Source organism: Schistocerca nitens, chromosome 7 (assembly GCF_023898315.1).
Source record: "Schistocerca nitens isolate TAMUIC-IGC-003100 chromosome 7, iqSchNite1.1, whole genome shotgun sequence".
Classification (NCBI taxonomy): Eukaryota; Metazoa; Arthropoda; class Insecta; order Orthoptera; family Acrididae; genus Schistocerca; species Schistocerca nitens.
In genome coordinates, this window is record NC_064620.1 from 522,268,890 (window position 1) to 522,285,129 (window position 16,240).

General features: G+C 45.7%; 1 protein-coding gene across 1 annotated transcript in view; it reads left to right on the plus strand.

Annotated features, from left to right (window-relative positions):
* LOC126195244 (facilitated trehalose transporter Tret1-like) overlaps window positions 1–15,721 on the plus strand; it is a 56,235-nt gene extending 40,514 nt beyond the window's left edge. Inside the window, exons 4-5 of the mRNA XM_049933772.1 lie at window positions 12,071–12,382; window positions 15,077–15,721. Coding sequence (XP_049789729.1) covers window positions 12,071–12,382; window positions 15,077–15,577 — 813 coding nt within the window. The 3' untranslated portion in view covers window positions 15,578–15,721. The remainder of the gene's footprint in view (window positions 1–12,070; window positions 12,383–15,076) is intronic.
* The last annotated feature ends 519 nt before the right edge of the window (window positions 15,722–16,240 follow it).

Below are 16,240 nucleotides of genomic sequence, written 5' to 3' on the forward strand. Positions count from 1 at the left end.
TCCCATCAGATCACCGAGGTGATGGCCTAGCATTTGGATGGGCAGAGCGCTGTTGGCAAGTGGGTTGCACTCAGCCCTTGAGAGGCAAACTGAGGAGCTACTTGATTGAGAAGTAGCCGCTCCGGTCTCGTAAACAACATACGGCCGGGAGAGCGGTGCGCTGACCACATGCCCTTCCATATCCGCATCCAGTGACGACTGTGGGCTGAGGATGACACGGCGACCGGTCGGTGCCGTTGGGCCTTCCAAGGCCTGTTCGGACGGAGAGAGGAGGGAGTTCATACTTACGAGGCTTTAGAGAGGGACAGCGGTTTCACTCCTGGCGTCATGAAGTGTGGAGCCATCGGCTATGATTTCAGTTCACAACTGTAGCGAGTGAGGGAACTGACAACACAAACCTACGTTACAGGTATCCTGCGTCCTCACGTATTACTGCTCGCGTGACAGCATTGTGGTGTTATTTTTCAGGAAGACAATGCTCGGCCACACATGGCACCTGTCTCTATGCACTGTCCCCGTCATGTTGACATACTCTCGAGGCGACCAAGATCCTCAGATCTGTTCCCTGCAGAATATCTGTGGGACCAACTCGGATGTCAGCTCTGTCCCAGTGCCAGCATCCACGATATACTGGACCACTTACTACAGCTGTGGCCAGCTTGCCTCAGAGGAGTATACAATGACTTTGTGACATTCTTCCCAACTGAATCAATGCGTGCTTCCAGGTCTGAGGGTGTGCGAGCTCATACTAATAAGTAGGCTCGTACTGCCAAGTTCATTCTCAATTTGACTCGATTTTGTAATCATTAGAAGAACATCACATATCGTCTCAACCCGTGAAGTTTCATTTCGTTCCCCCCCCCCCCCCCCCTTTTCTGTACAGGATGCTTGACTTTTTTTCAGGCAGAGTATTTGTTCTAGCGGATGCTTTGAATTAATACTACAACCAGCCGCTTTACACTATCTTTTTTTAAAAAAAATACTAATCTTTTAATAATACTAATCTTTTAATAATTAGCTTTAGAGTCAATGAAGACTCATCTTCAAATGTTTGGCCGCTACAGATAATTCTCATTTTGAACGAGGCGCTGGGATCGTTGCGCTAGTGGAAATGGTGGAGAATCCAATGTAAAACGAAATTCAGCAGGATTTCAAATTGTCACGATTGATCCTCTAAATATCCTGATTCGTATCAGGCATATTTCAGCACTTTGGTAAGCCTTAGCGGAGATAATTAATTATATACAGTGAATGCAGCCTAATTTTATTGTTTCTCAAGTGGAGACTGACATCATAATCATTCAACAGAAAGTTTTCTCATAAATTTCTTCCGACATCGAAAGTTGTATACTGGCAAAGAAATCATCTTTCAAATATCTTTTGGCCTGGTCAGACATTCGTTTACCAGATTTCGGTGTTGTCACAAGAAGATTTCGACCTTCAAAAAGAGATTCTCGAATCCTCAGTCCAAATTCACTAGTAGTTTCTTTTAAAACTGTGAAAAGACGGGTGGTCAGATAAAAAAAAAAGTGTTGACGCTGTATCCAAGGACAAGAAACATCCGCTGATCCCAGAGGTCGCGATGGCACAGATACAGCCGCGGAAGTATACGGCTTTCGATATTTGGAAGAATGTTGTGAGAAAATTTTCAGACCTAGTTTTGTGGAATGATTATGATGTCAATTACCATTTGAGATACAATACAATCAAGCTGCAATCAAATGGCTCTGAGCACTATGGGACTTAACTTCTTAGGTCATCAGTCCCTTAGAACTTAGAACTACTTAAACCTAACTAAGTACATCACACACATCCATGCCCGAGGCAGGATTCGAACCTGCGACCGTAGAAGCTGCAATCACCAGTACGTTATCAGTTCTCTTGGCCAAGCCTTACCAATGTACTGACATATGTCTGATACAAATCAAGACGTTTAGAGAATCACCTGTGAAAATTCGAAATCCGGGTCAATTTTGTTTTAATTGCCTTCTCCATCGTGCCTATTACGTGAAGATATTTCGTTCGTTTTATGTGTATGGCGCAAAAAAATGTTGTTTTAAGCATTTCCTTACAGATTAACATTATTATCTTTTGAAAACTAAATAACCAAAAAGCCAGGAATGTAAGACGTAAAATAACAACTTAAAACATAAAACAAATATAAGTAAAATAAATAATTAGAATATTAATTAATTTTTAGATATTTTAATGAGGTATGTTGAAAATACTCAGACAGTACGTTGAGTAAAGTTTATATGACAAAAATGATGTTTCAGGAAACAGCTTTATTACACAGGAAGCTTCTTTTATTTATGTTGTAATAAAAGTTTTCGTTTGTCAAGACAAATTAATAGTGGTGGCGTATTTTACCTCTATGATTAATTGTACTGTTCCATTAGTTCGTGCTAGTGCATCTGTATCAGGTATCCCACATAAAGTCTTTGCAGATAAATTGATTGCCCTTAACAAGAGTTGACCAACGATACCTTATTAGTCACAATCTAATTAATAATAATAAAAGTATAAATTTTATAAGATCCAGTGCACTTCATATAGCACAGTTTCTTAAGTAGTTGCTCCAAAGCAAAGACGTTTGTCGTCAGTACTTTCGTCCTGTCTGTTGTTTATTTTATGTGTCTTGTATAGCTACATAGTCTCTCAACACGAATATTCTCCAATATCCACCACACTCTGCCGAGCTCAGAACGAAAGCCATTTCCTGCCTCCGGAATACTGAAGGATTTCCCCTGACAGTTCTCCTATTGTATGCCTTCCGACCGCAGCCTCACGCCGGGTCGCGTTTGTAGCACCCAAATGACATGCAGCTCGATGCGATGTAGACAGTCGACAACTTTGGAAAAGCCACACTGATTTCCCGTATTTCGTTGTTTTAGCATTATAACTTGTGTGGTATGGTAGGATGCTGTTTCAAGGCAACGGCACATTATAGATTTATCACAGGCGCGCCACCCTTCGTATAATTTCTTATAATTGAATATCAGTTATTTTGGATCGGCGGTAACAGCCTAAGATGAATTACAGTATTGTTGAGAATTCTGTCATTTCGTCGTCGTCTTGTGATTAGGGACACAAAGTTACACAGGCGAAAATAGAACGTTCGCATCCTGTTTTTCCATATCCTCACATTTGTAACAAATTCTGTGCTATTCTTATAAATCAAGACAAGGAGGAATTAAAGACATTAGCTGCCAGTGGGCAATGATTTATATCAATGGGGCAAGTAAAGAATTTGTTCCAGGCTGGGAATCGAACCCGGGTCTCCTACTTACTAAACTGATGGCGCTGACCAATACTCCATCCGAGCAAAGTGCCCACCACAACTGCGCTAGCTATTCCAGCGCGCCTCCCGTCACACTCAGATTCCCAACCTCTACTGATGTAGTGCCCTTGATCATTAGCCACATTACTCGTGGCATCTCTCCGATTCCCGTAAATGTTCGAGTTTTTTGTGCATCTACACTGAAGGTATCACTGACCGTCATCACCTTCACTATATATGTGGTGTTTGTTCTTTCAGACACCACACTACACTATGTGATCAAAAGTATCCTGACACCGCAAAAACATACCTTTTTTACATTAGGTGCATTGTGCAACCTACTGCCAGGTACTCCATATCAGCGACCTCATTAGTCGTTAGACATTGTGAGAGAGCACAATGGGGCGTTCTGCGGAACTCATGGACTTCGAACGCTGTCAGGTGACTGGGTGTCAGTTGTATTATACGTCTGTACGCGATATTTCCACACTCCTAAACATCCCTAGGTCCACTGTTTCCGATGTGATAGTGAACTGGAAACGTGAAGGGACACGTACAGCACAAAAGCGTACAGGCCAACCTCGTCTGTTGACGGACAGAGACGACCGACAGTTGAAGAGGATCGTAATGTGTAATAGGCAGATATCTATCGAGACCATCACACAGGAATTCCAAACTGCATCAGGATCCACTGCAAGTACTGTGACAGTTAGGCGGGAGGTGAGAAAACTTGGATTTCATGGTCGAACGGCTGCTCATAAGCCACACATCACAGCAGTAAAAGCCAAACAACGCCTCGCTTGGTGTAAGGAGGGTAAACATTGGACGCTTGAACAGTGGAAAAACGTTGTGTGGAGTGACGATCCGACGCCAGGGTGTGGGTGTGGCGAAAACCCGGTGAACGTCATCTGCCAGTGTGTGTAGTGCCAACAGTAAAATTCGAAGGCGGTGGTGTTATGATGTGGTCGTGTTTTGCATGGAGGCGGCTTGCACCCCTTGTTGTTTCGCGTGGCACCCTCACAGAACAGGCCTACATTTTGTTTTAAGCACCTTCTTGCTACCCACTGTTGAAGAGCAATTCGGGGATGGCGATTGCATCTTTCAACACGATAGAGCACTTGTTCATAATGCACGGCCTGTGGCGGAGTAGCTACACGACAATAATATCCCTGCAATGGATTGGTCTGCACAGAGTTCTCACCTCAATGCTACAGAACACCTTTGGGATGTTTTGGAACGCCAACTTCGTGTCAGGCCTCGCCGACCGACATCGATACCTCTCCTGAGTGCAGTACTCCATCAAGAATTGGCTGCCATTCTCCAAGAAACCTTACAGCACCTGACTGAACGCATGCCTGCGAGAGTGGAAGCTGTCATCAAGGATAACGGTGGGCCAACACAATATTGAATTCCAGCATTACGGATGGAGGGTGCCACGAACTTGAAAGTCATTTTCAGCCAGGTGTCCGAATACTAGGGTGTGGGTGTGGCGAAAACCCGGTGAACGTCATCTGCCAGTGTGTGTAGTGCCAACAGTAAAATTCGAAGGCGGTGGTGTTATGATGTGGTCGTGTTTTGCATGGAGGCGGCTTGCACCCCTTGTTGTTTCGCGTGGCACCCTCACAGAACAGGCCTACATTTTGTTTTAAGCACCTTCTTGCTACCCACTGTTGAAGAGCAATTCGGGGATGGCGATTGCATCTTTCAACACGATAGAGCACCTGTTCTTAATGCACGGCCTGTGGCGGAGTAGTTACACGACAATAATATCCCTGCAACGGACTGGTCTGCACAGAGTTCTGACCTCAATGCTACAGAACACCTTTGGGATGTTTTGGAACGCCAACTTCGTGTCAGGCCTCACCGACCGACATCGATACCTCTCCTTAGTGCAGTACTCCATCAAGAATTGGCTGCCATTCTCCAAGAAACCTTACAGCACCTGACTGAACGCATGCCTGCGAGAGTGGAAGCTGTCATCAAGGATAACGGTGGGCCAACACAATATTGAATTCCAGCATTACGGATGGAGGGTGCCACGAACTTGAAAGTCATTTTCAGCCAGGTGGCCGAATACTATTGATGACATAGTGTACATCAGTAGTGTGTGATATAAGTTGAGAATTTGGGTCTGATGGGAAAGGTGCTGGGGCTGTCCGTGCGGTTATGGTTACCTCTGTGTTCAGGGTGCGTATGAATCCCGGTGCAGCACAAATTTTCAACTTGCCTCATTGATATTAATCAATGCCCACTGGCAGCTAATGTCACTAATTCCTTTGTGTGTTGATTCATAGTTGGTGCAGGATTAAAATGGAGTCTGTTCTTTCAGAAATGTCCAAAAGAACAAATAGCACACATATTATTGTGAATGAAATAGAAAAATGTTCTGCAATATTAGACGTTATTTGCACGTAAGAGTGCACTCACTCAGGGCGCAGTTTCTTCGATTTTATGACTTCTGTCCGATTAAAGGAAAAGAAATCCACTACTGTACAGCTACGCTTTGGGTGACAAACAGCTGGAGATAGCGTCTGCCGTAAAATATCCAGGCGCAACTATGCAGAGCAACCTTAAGCGGAATGACCATGTAAAACAGATGGTGGGAAAAGCAGACTCAGATTCATCGGGAGACTCTTAAGGAATTGTAACTCATCCACGAAAGAAGTGGCTTATAAGGCGCTTGTTCGCCCTATTCTTGAGTACATATGGGATCCCTATGTTATAGTACAGATAGAGGAGACAGAGAAGATCTAACGAAGAGCGGAGCGTTTCGTCATCGGATCGTTTAGCTGGAGAGAGAGCGTTACGGAGATGCTAAACAAACTCCTCTGGCAGGCGTTACAAGAGAGTCGTTGTGCATCACGGAGAGATTTACTATTGAAATTTCGGGACAGCACTTTTCAGAACGAGTCGGACAACATATTACTTACCCCCACATACACTCCTGGAAATGGAAAAAAGAACACATTGACACCGGTGTGTCAGACCCACCATACTTGCTCCGGACACTGCGAGAGGGCTGTACAAGCAATGATCACACGCACAGCACAGCGGACACACCAGGAACAGCGGTGTTGGCCGTCGAATGGCGCTAGCTGCGCAGCATTTGTGCACCGCCGCCGTCAGTGTCAGCCAGTTTGCCGTGGCATGCGGAGCTCCATCGCAGTCTTTAACACTGGTAGCATGCCGCGACAGCGTGGACGTGAACCGTATGTGCAGTTGACGGACTTTGAGCGAGGGCGTATAGTGGGCATGTGGGAAGCCGGGTGGACGTACCGCCGAATTGCTCAACACGTGGGGCGTGAGGTCTCCACAGTACATCGATGTTGTCGCCAGTGGTCGGCGGAAGGTGCAAGTGCCCGTCGACCTGGGACCGGACCGCAGCGACGCACGGATGCACGCCAAGACCGTAGGATCCTACGCAGTGCCGTAGGGGACCGCACCGCCACTTCCCAGCAAATTAGGGACACTGTTGCTCCTGGGGTATCGGCGAGGACCATTCGCAACCGTCTCCATGAAGCTGGGCTACGGTCCCGCACACCGTTAGGCCGTCTTCCGCTCACGCCCCAACATCGTGCAGCCCGCCTCCAGTGGTGTCGCGACAGGCGTGAATGGAGGGACGAATGGAGACGTGTCGTCTTCAGCGATGAGAGTCGCTTCTGCCTTGGTGCCAATGATGGTCGTATGCGTGTTTGGCGCCGTGCAGGTGAGCGCCACAATCAGGACTGCATACGACCGAGGCACACAGGGCCAACACCCGGCATCATGGTTTGGGGAGCGATCTCCTACACTGGCCGTACACCACTGGTGATCGTCGAGGGGACACTGAATAGTGCACGGTACATCCAAACCGTCATCGAACCCATCGTTCTACCATTCCTAGACCGGCAAGGGAACTTGCTGTTCCAACAGGACAATGCACGTCCGCATGTATCCCGTGCCACCCAACGTGCTCTAGAAGGTGTAAGTCAACTACCCTGGCCAGCAAGATCTCCGGATCTGTCCCCCATTGAGCATGTTTGGGACTGGATGAAGCGTCGTCTCACGCGGTCTGCACGTCCAGTACGAACGCTGGTCCAACTGAGGCGCCAGGTGGAAATGGCATGGCAAGCCGTTCCACAGAACTACATCCAGCATCTCTACGATCGTCTCCATGGGAGAATAGCAGCCTGCATTGCTGCGAAAGGTGGATATACACTGTACTAGTGCCGACATTGTGCATGCTCTGTTGCCTGTGTCTATGTGCCTGTGGTTCTGTCAGTGTGATCATGTGATGTATCTGACCCCAGGAATGTGTCAATAAAGTTTCCCCTTCCTGGGACAATGAATTCACGGTGTTCTTATTTCAATTTCCAGGAGTGTATATCGCGCGTATTGACCGCGAGGAGAAAATTCGAGAAATTAGAGCCAATACAGAGGCTTACTGTTGTGGATTGGCAAGACAGCCAACCCACTATGAGAGGAAGCCGAAAGGCACGCGTTTTAGCTCACGCAGGCTGGCGTGAGGTCTGGAACAGGTCAAGGAAATGAGACTAACAAAAAACGTACGTAGCTGCTGGAATACTTAACTTTAATCCATAATTGGTGAACATCGCTCTTGACGGTACATGTTTTACAGCATCAATAGTAACTGGTAATGGCGCCTTGCTAGGTCGTAGCAAATGACGTAGCTGAAGGCTATGCTAACTATCGTCTTGGCAAATGCGAGCGTATTTTGTCAGTGAACCATCGCTAGCAAAGTCGGCTGTACAACTGGGGCGAGTGCTAGGAAGTCTCTCTAGACCTGCCGTGTGGCGGCGCTCGGTCTGCAATCACTGATAGTGGCGACACGCGGGTCCGACGTATACTAACGGACCGCGGCCGATTTAAAGGCTACCACCTAGCAAGTGTGGTGTCTGGCGGTGACACCACACTTACCGACAATCATTCTTCCCACGCACTATTCGCGAGAGGAACAGGGTTGGAGGGATCAGATAGTGGTACCGAAAGTACCCTCCGCCACACACCAGTAGGTGGCTTGCGTAGTATGATGTAGATGTAGATTAAAAACGCACAATGAATTTGCTGTGAGTGAAACGACGGGCAATGATATTTATATTTATTGCTTGTCACAACAATTTGGCTGTTCATTTCCGAATATGTTGCAGCTTCCAAGGGTGTGGTTAGGCAGAAACCTAAGTGGACAGCTAAAATTGCTACGACTGAAACAAGCACCAATGACATTTATATTCTTCCTTGTCACAAAAATTTAGCTGTTTTCGAGCGAATATGTTGCGATTTTCGAGGGCCAGCTCTGACGCGGGAGAAGCTGGTGTCAGTGTCACGTTCGGCTCACTCGAAATGCGCTGATGGACATGTACAAACCGCTCTGACGTCAGTTCCGAGTAAGCCAAGTGTATCACGGACTCCGTCTCAACTTCACTTGGTCCACGCGCCAGTTTTTGGCTTACTAGGATTGACCACCTCTGTACCGAAACGGCATACGCCAGAATCAGTCAGCTTACGTTGAGGCCTAACAGACATGGAACAGTTACTCCGCACAATCTTTACAATGGTTGTCATGGTTGCATTTCCTTTATGTAAAGTATATTTGACAGTATGTATTGCTAGCGAACCCAGCAATGCTTCGCAGTTGCTGAATATGTATAGGAATCGGATGTAAGCCCTAAATTCCGTCTTCCATCCTCTCTCTGTCCAACTTCTTCTCCCCTCTTCTCTATGCATCTCCTCCCCTCCCTCTCTCCGTTCATTACATCCTTCCTGTCGGCTCACCTCCTCTTTCTCGGACTTGGAGCCTTATTTGTTGGTGTTGCAAAAGAAACTTTGATGGGAAACTGAAGTCTCTTAAAATGAATTGATAAAACGGTTAGGATCATCGGTATACACTATACGGGGTGTGGGAGATATGTCTTCCGGTGCTGTAACTATCAGGACAGTGGCTTTAATGACAGTATATCGCATGGTTTTAATCTGCGAATTGGAAGGATTAAAGAGTATCAGACGATTCAAATCCTGTAATAGTAGAAGTAGCACTACCAGTAGTAATCTAATTACAAAGCGATGAGCCATAAATAAAACTTTCCTGTTTTCTATTAAAACCGATTGTGAGGAATAAAACGAAACAGCACATACCTGCGTACGAAAATTTTGTTTAAAACTGTATGTGAGGAGGAATATATATATATATATATATATATATATATATATATATATATATTAGAAACAATTTTTCTAATGGTTTAAATGCCCTTATATCATAGCTGCAGTTGACTGTGAGGAAGAAAACTAAACCACACGTTTTCATAGCAATACATTTTTTTTCTCGCAGTCGGATTTAACAGACAACTTACGCAATGTTGTTTAAAGAAACTGTCTGTCGGTCTGAATTATAATCATTGTGCAAAAACTTGAAGTAAATCGATCAAGAACTTTTCGAGATTTTTGCTGACATTTGCCTATTATTATATTTTTATATTACATATACTTAAAAAATATATAGTCTATGGTCGTCAAAATTGTATTACAGTACCTTGTAAAAATTTGAAGTAAACCGATAAAGAACTTTTCGAAATTTTTGCTAACGACTATATTACATACATCTTTATATGCAATGTATGTCTAAAACATATGGACCCTATATCCGTTCAAACGTCTAGTAAAGCATAGAGTAAAAATCTGAAGTAAACCGGTCAAGAAAATTTTGACATTTTTGTTAGCAACATATCGCAAATATTTCTATAATGTAAGGCGCCATTGATATGCGGATTTCAAAGATTGAAATGATGGGCAGGAGCCTGGCTTTGCAGCCCATACACAGAGTGTCTTGAGTTTCAATAGTGTATTTATTTTAAACCAAATGTACAAATATTTCAATGGAGCTACTGCCAGTACCACAATCAAACCAAACTAAATTAGTCACAGTAAATGATAACAGCCATCCAGTTGCAGGATAAAGATTTATTAATATCCTTGACCACGGTTTCGGTATATCAGAAGTAAAATACACCTGAACAGGAAGACACCTTCATTAGCAAAAACTGAGCACCAGAACTGAGAAAGAAAAAACACTTATAGCTTAGATAACTGTAAAATTACCAAAGTATTACAAGCTCAATAACTTTTAGTCACTTACTGCCCGCAGTTTGGCAGAAAAATGACCGATGTATCGTCCGGTTGGCCACTCTCTCCCTATACAGGCTCTCTAGTGCGAGACACTCGCGCACATTAAAACCCATGGATACATACTCATGAGCATCAAAATTATTAAAAGTTGTGCTAATTCAAACGTTCTGTCTTAATAAATAAAACATATCAGAACCATTTAAAAACACCTAAGTGCAATAAAAAATATGAAACCAATTTACCTGTGTCCTAGTGTCAAGCAGATGAAGCTTGGGCTACGGAACACATCTAACGAGAGAGGGCACTAGTGTTATGCGCGAGAATCTCGCGTAACTTAAGGGTAAAGTACATACTAGCGAAAACAAACAAAATGTTAAAGTAAAACGAAATCATCTGTCGTTGTGAATAAAAACATAACAGAGTCATTTAACAACACATACACATCGAAAGCCACAAACAGCAAACATCGAAAATACGTAAAATCCCAACAAGACAGGAAAAGCGCATCTCACCAGCAACAACAGGCAAGAAAACGAACTTCTAGTCAGCCAGACTATATTACATTAAAGCAAGGAGGAGTTTGAAACTATCTAAAAAGTTTTTGTTTCTAGGCTTTCTTTTTGAGAAAGATGGTTGAAAATCTCTAATTCTTCGAGCAAGTCCGATCTGTAACCCTTACTCAATTCGTGATGCAACTCTACGTCATCCAGTTCACGTGGCGTATACTGTAAGAGCCATAGATGTTCAGCAAACGTAGAATTATATACATTTCCCCCATTTTTACCTAGCATGTGTTCTTTATACCTTATTTTAATGGGTCTACCTGTCTGTCCAATGTAATAGTTTGGGCAGTCGTTACAAGAAATTTTGTAAACTCCGGATTTAGTGCCAAATTCTTCCCGTGCCCCAATAGTATGAATCGCTCTTTGTTTCAGGCTATTATTTACGGAAAAGGCAACTATGAGCACGTCCGCTTTTTTCAGGCTGGAAAATGACATCTTCCAAGCACGTCCAGTTATGTCCATTATCACACAATAAGTTACATGAGCGTCGCAATGCAATTGCAGTGTACACACAACAAAATGTAAACAATTTTGACATCGTCGCCTGGTATTAAAGCAATAGGATGGAGCAAACGGCTGCCGGTGTTAACAATGTCCACAATACTCGCAAACTTGTAAACTACTTGCAGCAGCTTTCTGGAACAAACACCATTGCCACTCTCATTTACGCTATTTTTGGATTTTACTGTCAATATAGTACACATATATTTATGTAGTATATTTTTAAAAATATGTAGTCTATGTCCGTCCGAACATTTAGTACAGTATTGTGTAAAAATCTTAAGTAATTGGTCAAGAACTTTTCAAGATTTTTGGTAACAACGTTAAACAAGGCCTTTCCTTTTGTAGCAGTATAGATATATTATGTATGTAAAATTATGTGTAACGTATGTCCGTCCAAATGTTTAGTAGAGTATGCTGTAAAAATTTGAAGAACATTGGTGAAGAAATCTTCGGGGTTCTTGGTAACAACGTTAAATAACGACCTGTCTTTATAATTATAGGTTACGTTATTAGGAAGTTCCCGAACACTGTTCTTTAGTACCCTATGTCACACCTTGTGAGAAGAGCGTGACTTATGATAGTAATGGCACAAACTCGGCAGTCGCTGCGGTGGCTGCGGCGCGGCATCACGGAGGATCAGCTGGAGCACGAGATGGCGCTGATCGAGGCCTCCCTGGGGCGGCACAAGGCCAAGGCGGGGGCGGGGGCGGATGCGGGGGCGGAGCGGCCGGCGCTGGAGCGGCAGGCGTGCTCGCGGGCCGCCGTCGTCGGGCTGTGCCTCATCGTCATGGTCGCCGTCAACCAGCAGCTGTGCGGCCTCTTCGCCGTCATCAACTACGCCGTCTTCATCTTCGAGGAAGGGGGCAACGCCCTGTCTCCAGAGCTCGCCACAATCATCATGGGGCTTCTACAGGTAACGTGCAGCGTGGAGGCCACACCGATGCAAAGTACTTTATTTATAGGCCCAAAATTAGTGTCATCAAAGAATTGCCATCGTCACTTATTTAAATTATATTCCAGAGTAACAGCAAACACTTATATTCGTGATATTTTTAATCGTACAGCGTGGCATGAACTTGCGAATAATAAAGGCAACAGTTTCCATTCTTTGTGGCATAGACTGCTTGTGGCTGCAGAGGGAATAAACGCTACCTTTCTCACTTAGTGCAGTCACTACACCTGTGCCTTGTGCTTCATACTTAGCGTCTACAAGGGTGCAAAAGACACTCCGAAGTAACAAACTCGTGCACTACTGGCCATTAAAATTGCTACACCAAGAAGAAATGCAGATGATAAACGGGTATTCATTGGACAAGTATATTATACTAGAACTGGCATGAGATTACATTTTCACGCAATTTTGGTGCATACATCCTGAGAAATGAGTACCCAGAACAACCACCTCCGGCCGTAATAACGGCCTTGATACGGCTGGGCACTGAGGCAAACAGAGCGTGGATGCCGTGTACAGGTACAGCTAGCTGCCAATGCAGCTTCAACGCCATACCATAGTTCATCAACAGTAGTGACTGGCGTATTTGACGAGCCAGTTGCTTGGCCACCGTTGTCCAGACATTTTCAATTGATGAAAGATCTGGAGAATGTGCTGGCCAGGGCAACAGTCGAATATTTTCTCTATCCAGAAAGGCCCGTACAGGACCTGCAACATGCGGTCGTACATTATCCTGCTGAAATGTAGGGTTTCGCAGGGATCGAATGAAGGGTAGAGCCACAGGTCGTAACACATCTGAAATGTAACGTCTCATTTTGTTCGTTTTAGTTTCTTGTATCTGCTCGGGGCGGACGTCGCAAGACACCCGTTTCAGTTCGTCGTTGATCCATTAACTCAGTTTTTTTTATTACAGAGGGCAGCTAACCGTCTGACCGAACACGCTGAGTTACCCTACCGGCTAAGCGCTCGGCTAATCCCGCGCGGCTGTCGGTTTAAATACTTCTCACCCTGTATATGGAGGTGATAAGCCCTTCAGCATCAACTAAGGCCTGAAGATGGTTCATTGAAGCGCCGAAACTGGTACCTACATAGTAAATGACACCAAGAGGACGGCTGTAGGTGATTCATTTTCTTACTGTAGTGAACGGCTCTAGTCCCCCGGACCTCCAGTCAAAAGGTTGGACATACAAGAATGTCTTTGGGCTTTCTGGTGGATTAAAAGCATCGCGCCTTTAAGTTCGTGCTAAATTTTAAGCTTCTGCAAAACTTCGTCAATTTTGGAGATTTTGCGTTATTTAAACTATGTGTAACACTTCTGGCACTAAATGTAACTGAGTTTTCTCTTTTGATGCTAGTCAGTTGTCAGGATGAGCATTACTGCAAAGGGCATTTGATTCTAAAGCTTGATGTCAGGATGAAAAACACAAAATAAATTACTTTTTCTTTCTTAACAACATGTGGGCAGGGTGGGTTCTTCCTTGGCTCGGGTATGAGGTAGAATGAAACAGCATTTTTACATAAGATAAATTTTATTGAAGATTTGTACAACGCTTTTCTTACTGGATTGTCCTGGCTGGGTGGAGCGGCAGCTGTGTCGTTTGCGAAGCCTTCTGCTGCGGCAGCGGCGGCGTCTGATTACGCCTGGCGGTGTGTATCTCGTGTCGCCGTCTCGCCCAGTTGACTGGAGACGCGCATCGTGGTGACCCGTTTAATTATTGAGAACGAAGTCGTGAATCGGATGGTGATACCTCGGATGTGGCGTCCCAGTGTTTCTCTTCTCTAAACGGCCGCGTGTGTCAGTGTTATGCGTCGGCCACCGGAGCGGCGCGACGGGCGAAGGCCAGTGTCCCGGACTCTAATAACGGACTCCAGCTTGCCAGTCTTCGGCTTTCAGATCATCATCCCAGCTCACAGGTGACTGCTGATGTGAGGCCGTCTCCTTCCCGTCCTCACGAATCACCCGGGTACGTAAAAATCAGTCTTCAAATACCTTTTACTTCTGTCTTCTGGCGGCGAAGCTGCGGCTTGCTATTCCATCACAGCGGCGGATTTGGTGCTTTTGTGTACGATGTAGTCTCTTCCTGCACGACGGTCTTCAGCTCCGAAACTGAACTGAAACTACGCTTCTTGTCGGGCCCACTGCGTCTCGCGTATTTATTCACTTCAGTTCTCTGGAGGTGAACGACTTCACGGTCATTGCCTCTTCTGTCATCTTAACGTTGGTCATTGGCTCTTGGAATGTAGGCGAGGGCCGTTGATCACATGTGACAACTGAGAAACACGTGAGCCGGTAGGGCGATGCCCTGACGGCTGAATCGACAGTTTCCGCTTCTCTCCTGAACGTGCTGACATCAAGCGCCGGCCATTGCCACTGCTGCTTTGTCCGCTGTTTGCCAGTGTGTAATTCTTCTAAATTAAACTAAGTTTTTCATTTATTTTCTAATTTCTACTTCACTTCACATTGATTTCACTAATTTATTGACCTATCTTAAGTACCACTCAACATTCCTCCACTCTTCGGAGAAATTCGCCCTCGAATTTACCACTCAACATATGGCATGCTGCTAAGCAAGAAGCACTTTGTACATGAAAAAGATACCGAACTATGAACGAGAGTAGTGGTGGCTATTATCGCAAGCGTGTGTGTACCCGCAGGTGGCCGGCGGTGTCCTGTCCACCCCGCTGATGGACTACGTCGGCCGACGCACGATATTCTTCGTGACGAACGTGTTCGCCTCGGCGTCGCTGATAGCCCTGGGCGCGTACTTCTACCTGCGCACGGAGACGGCCACGGACGTGTCGTCCGTGGGCTGGCTGCCGGTGCTGTGCCTGTCGCTGTTTGTCATGGTTATGGCCGTGGGCCCGGGCCCGCTGCCCTACGTGCTGGTGATGGAGCTGGTGGCGCCGCGCCTGCGCGGGCTCGCCTCGGTGCTCGGCTTCTGCACCATCTGGGGGCTGGCCGCCCTCATGAGCAAGCTCTACCCCTTCATGTCCGACGCCATGGGCGAGTACGGCTCCTTCTGGTTCTTCGCGGCCGTCAGCATCGCGTGCACCGTCGTCGGACTGGCGGCTCTACCTGAGACCAAAGGCCGGCCTCTGGACAGCATCCTCAGGGACCTCAACGGCGGCAAGAGTGTCTTCACCGTCAGCTCCTAGATCCGACCGGCCGACGGCACGGAGATACGCGATCGTCTCCGTCAAGCTACGTGTACTGTAGTGCAAATTGCAGTATTTATACAATTCTTTCATAATGAAAGTATCGACATAGCTGTGCTACGCTACCTATGTAGGAATCACAGCCACGCACTCTATAATAAACATGCTGAAACGGCTCATTTGTTACCAAAGTCATAAAAGCGTAGCTTAACATCTACGTCTACATCTATACTCAGCAAACCACCGTGAGATGCGTGGCAGAGGATGCGTCACATTGTACCAATTATTAAACTCTCTTCCCATTCCACTCTCGTACAGATCGCGGGAAGAATGATTGTTTCAATGCCTCTGTGTGTGCAGTAATTATTCTAATCTTATCCTCACGATCCCAATGTGATCCATACGTAGGGAGTTCCAGAATGAGATTTTCACTCTGCAGCGGAGTGTGCGCTGGTATGAAACTTCCTGGCAGATTGAAACTATGTCTCCGACCGAGACTCGAACTCGGGACCTTTGCCTTTCGCGGGCAAGTGCTCTACCATCTAAGCTACCGAAGCATGACTCACGCCCGCTCCTCACAGAAGTAAGGCTGTGAGGACCGGGCGGGAGTCGTGCTTCGGTAGTTCAGATGGTCGCCGGCACGGTAGCTCAGCGTGTTCGACC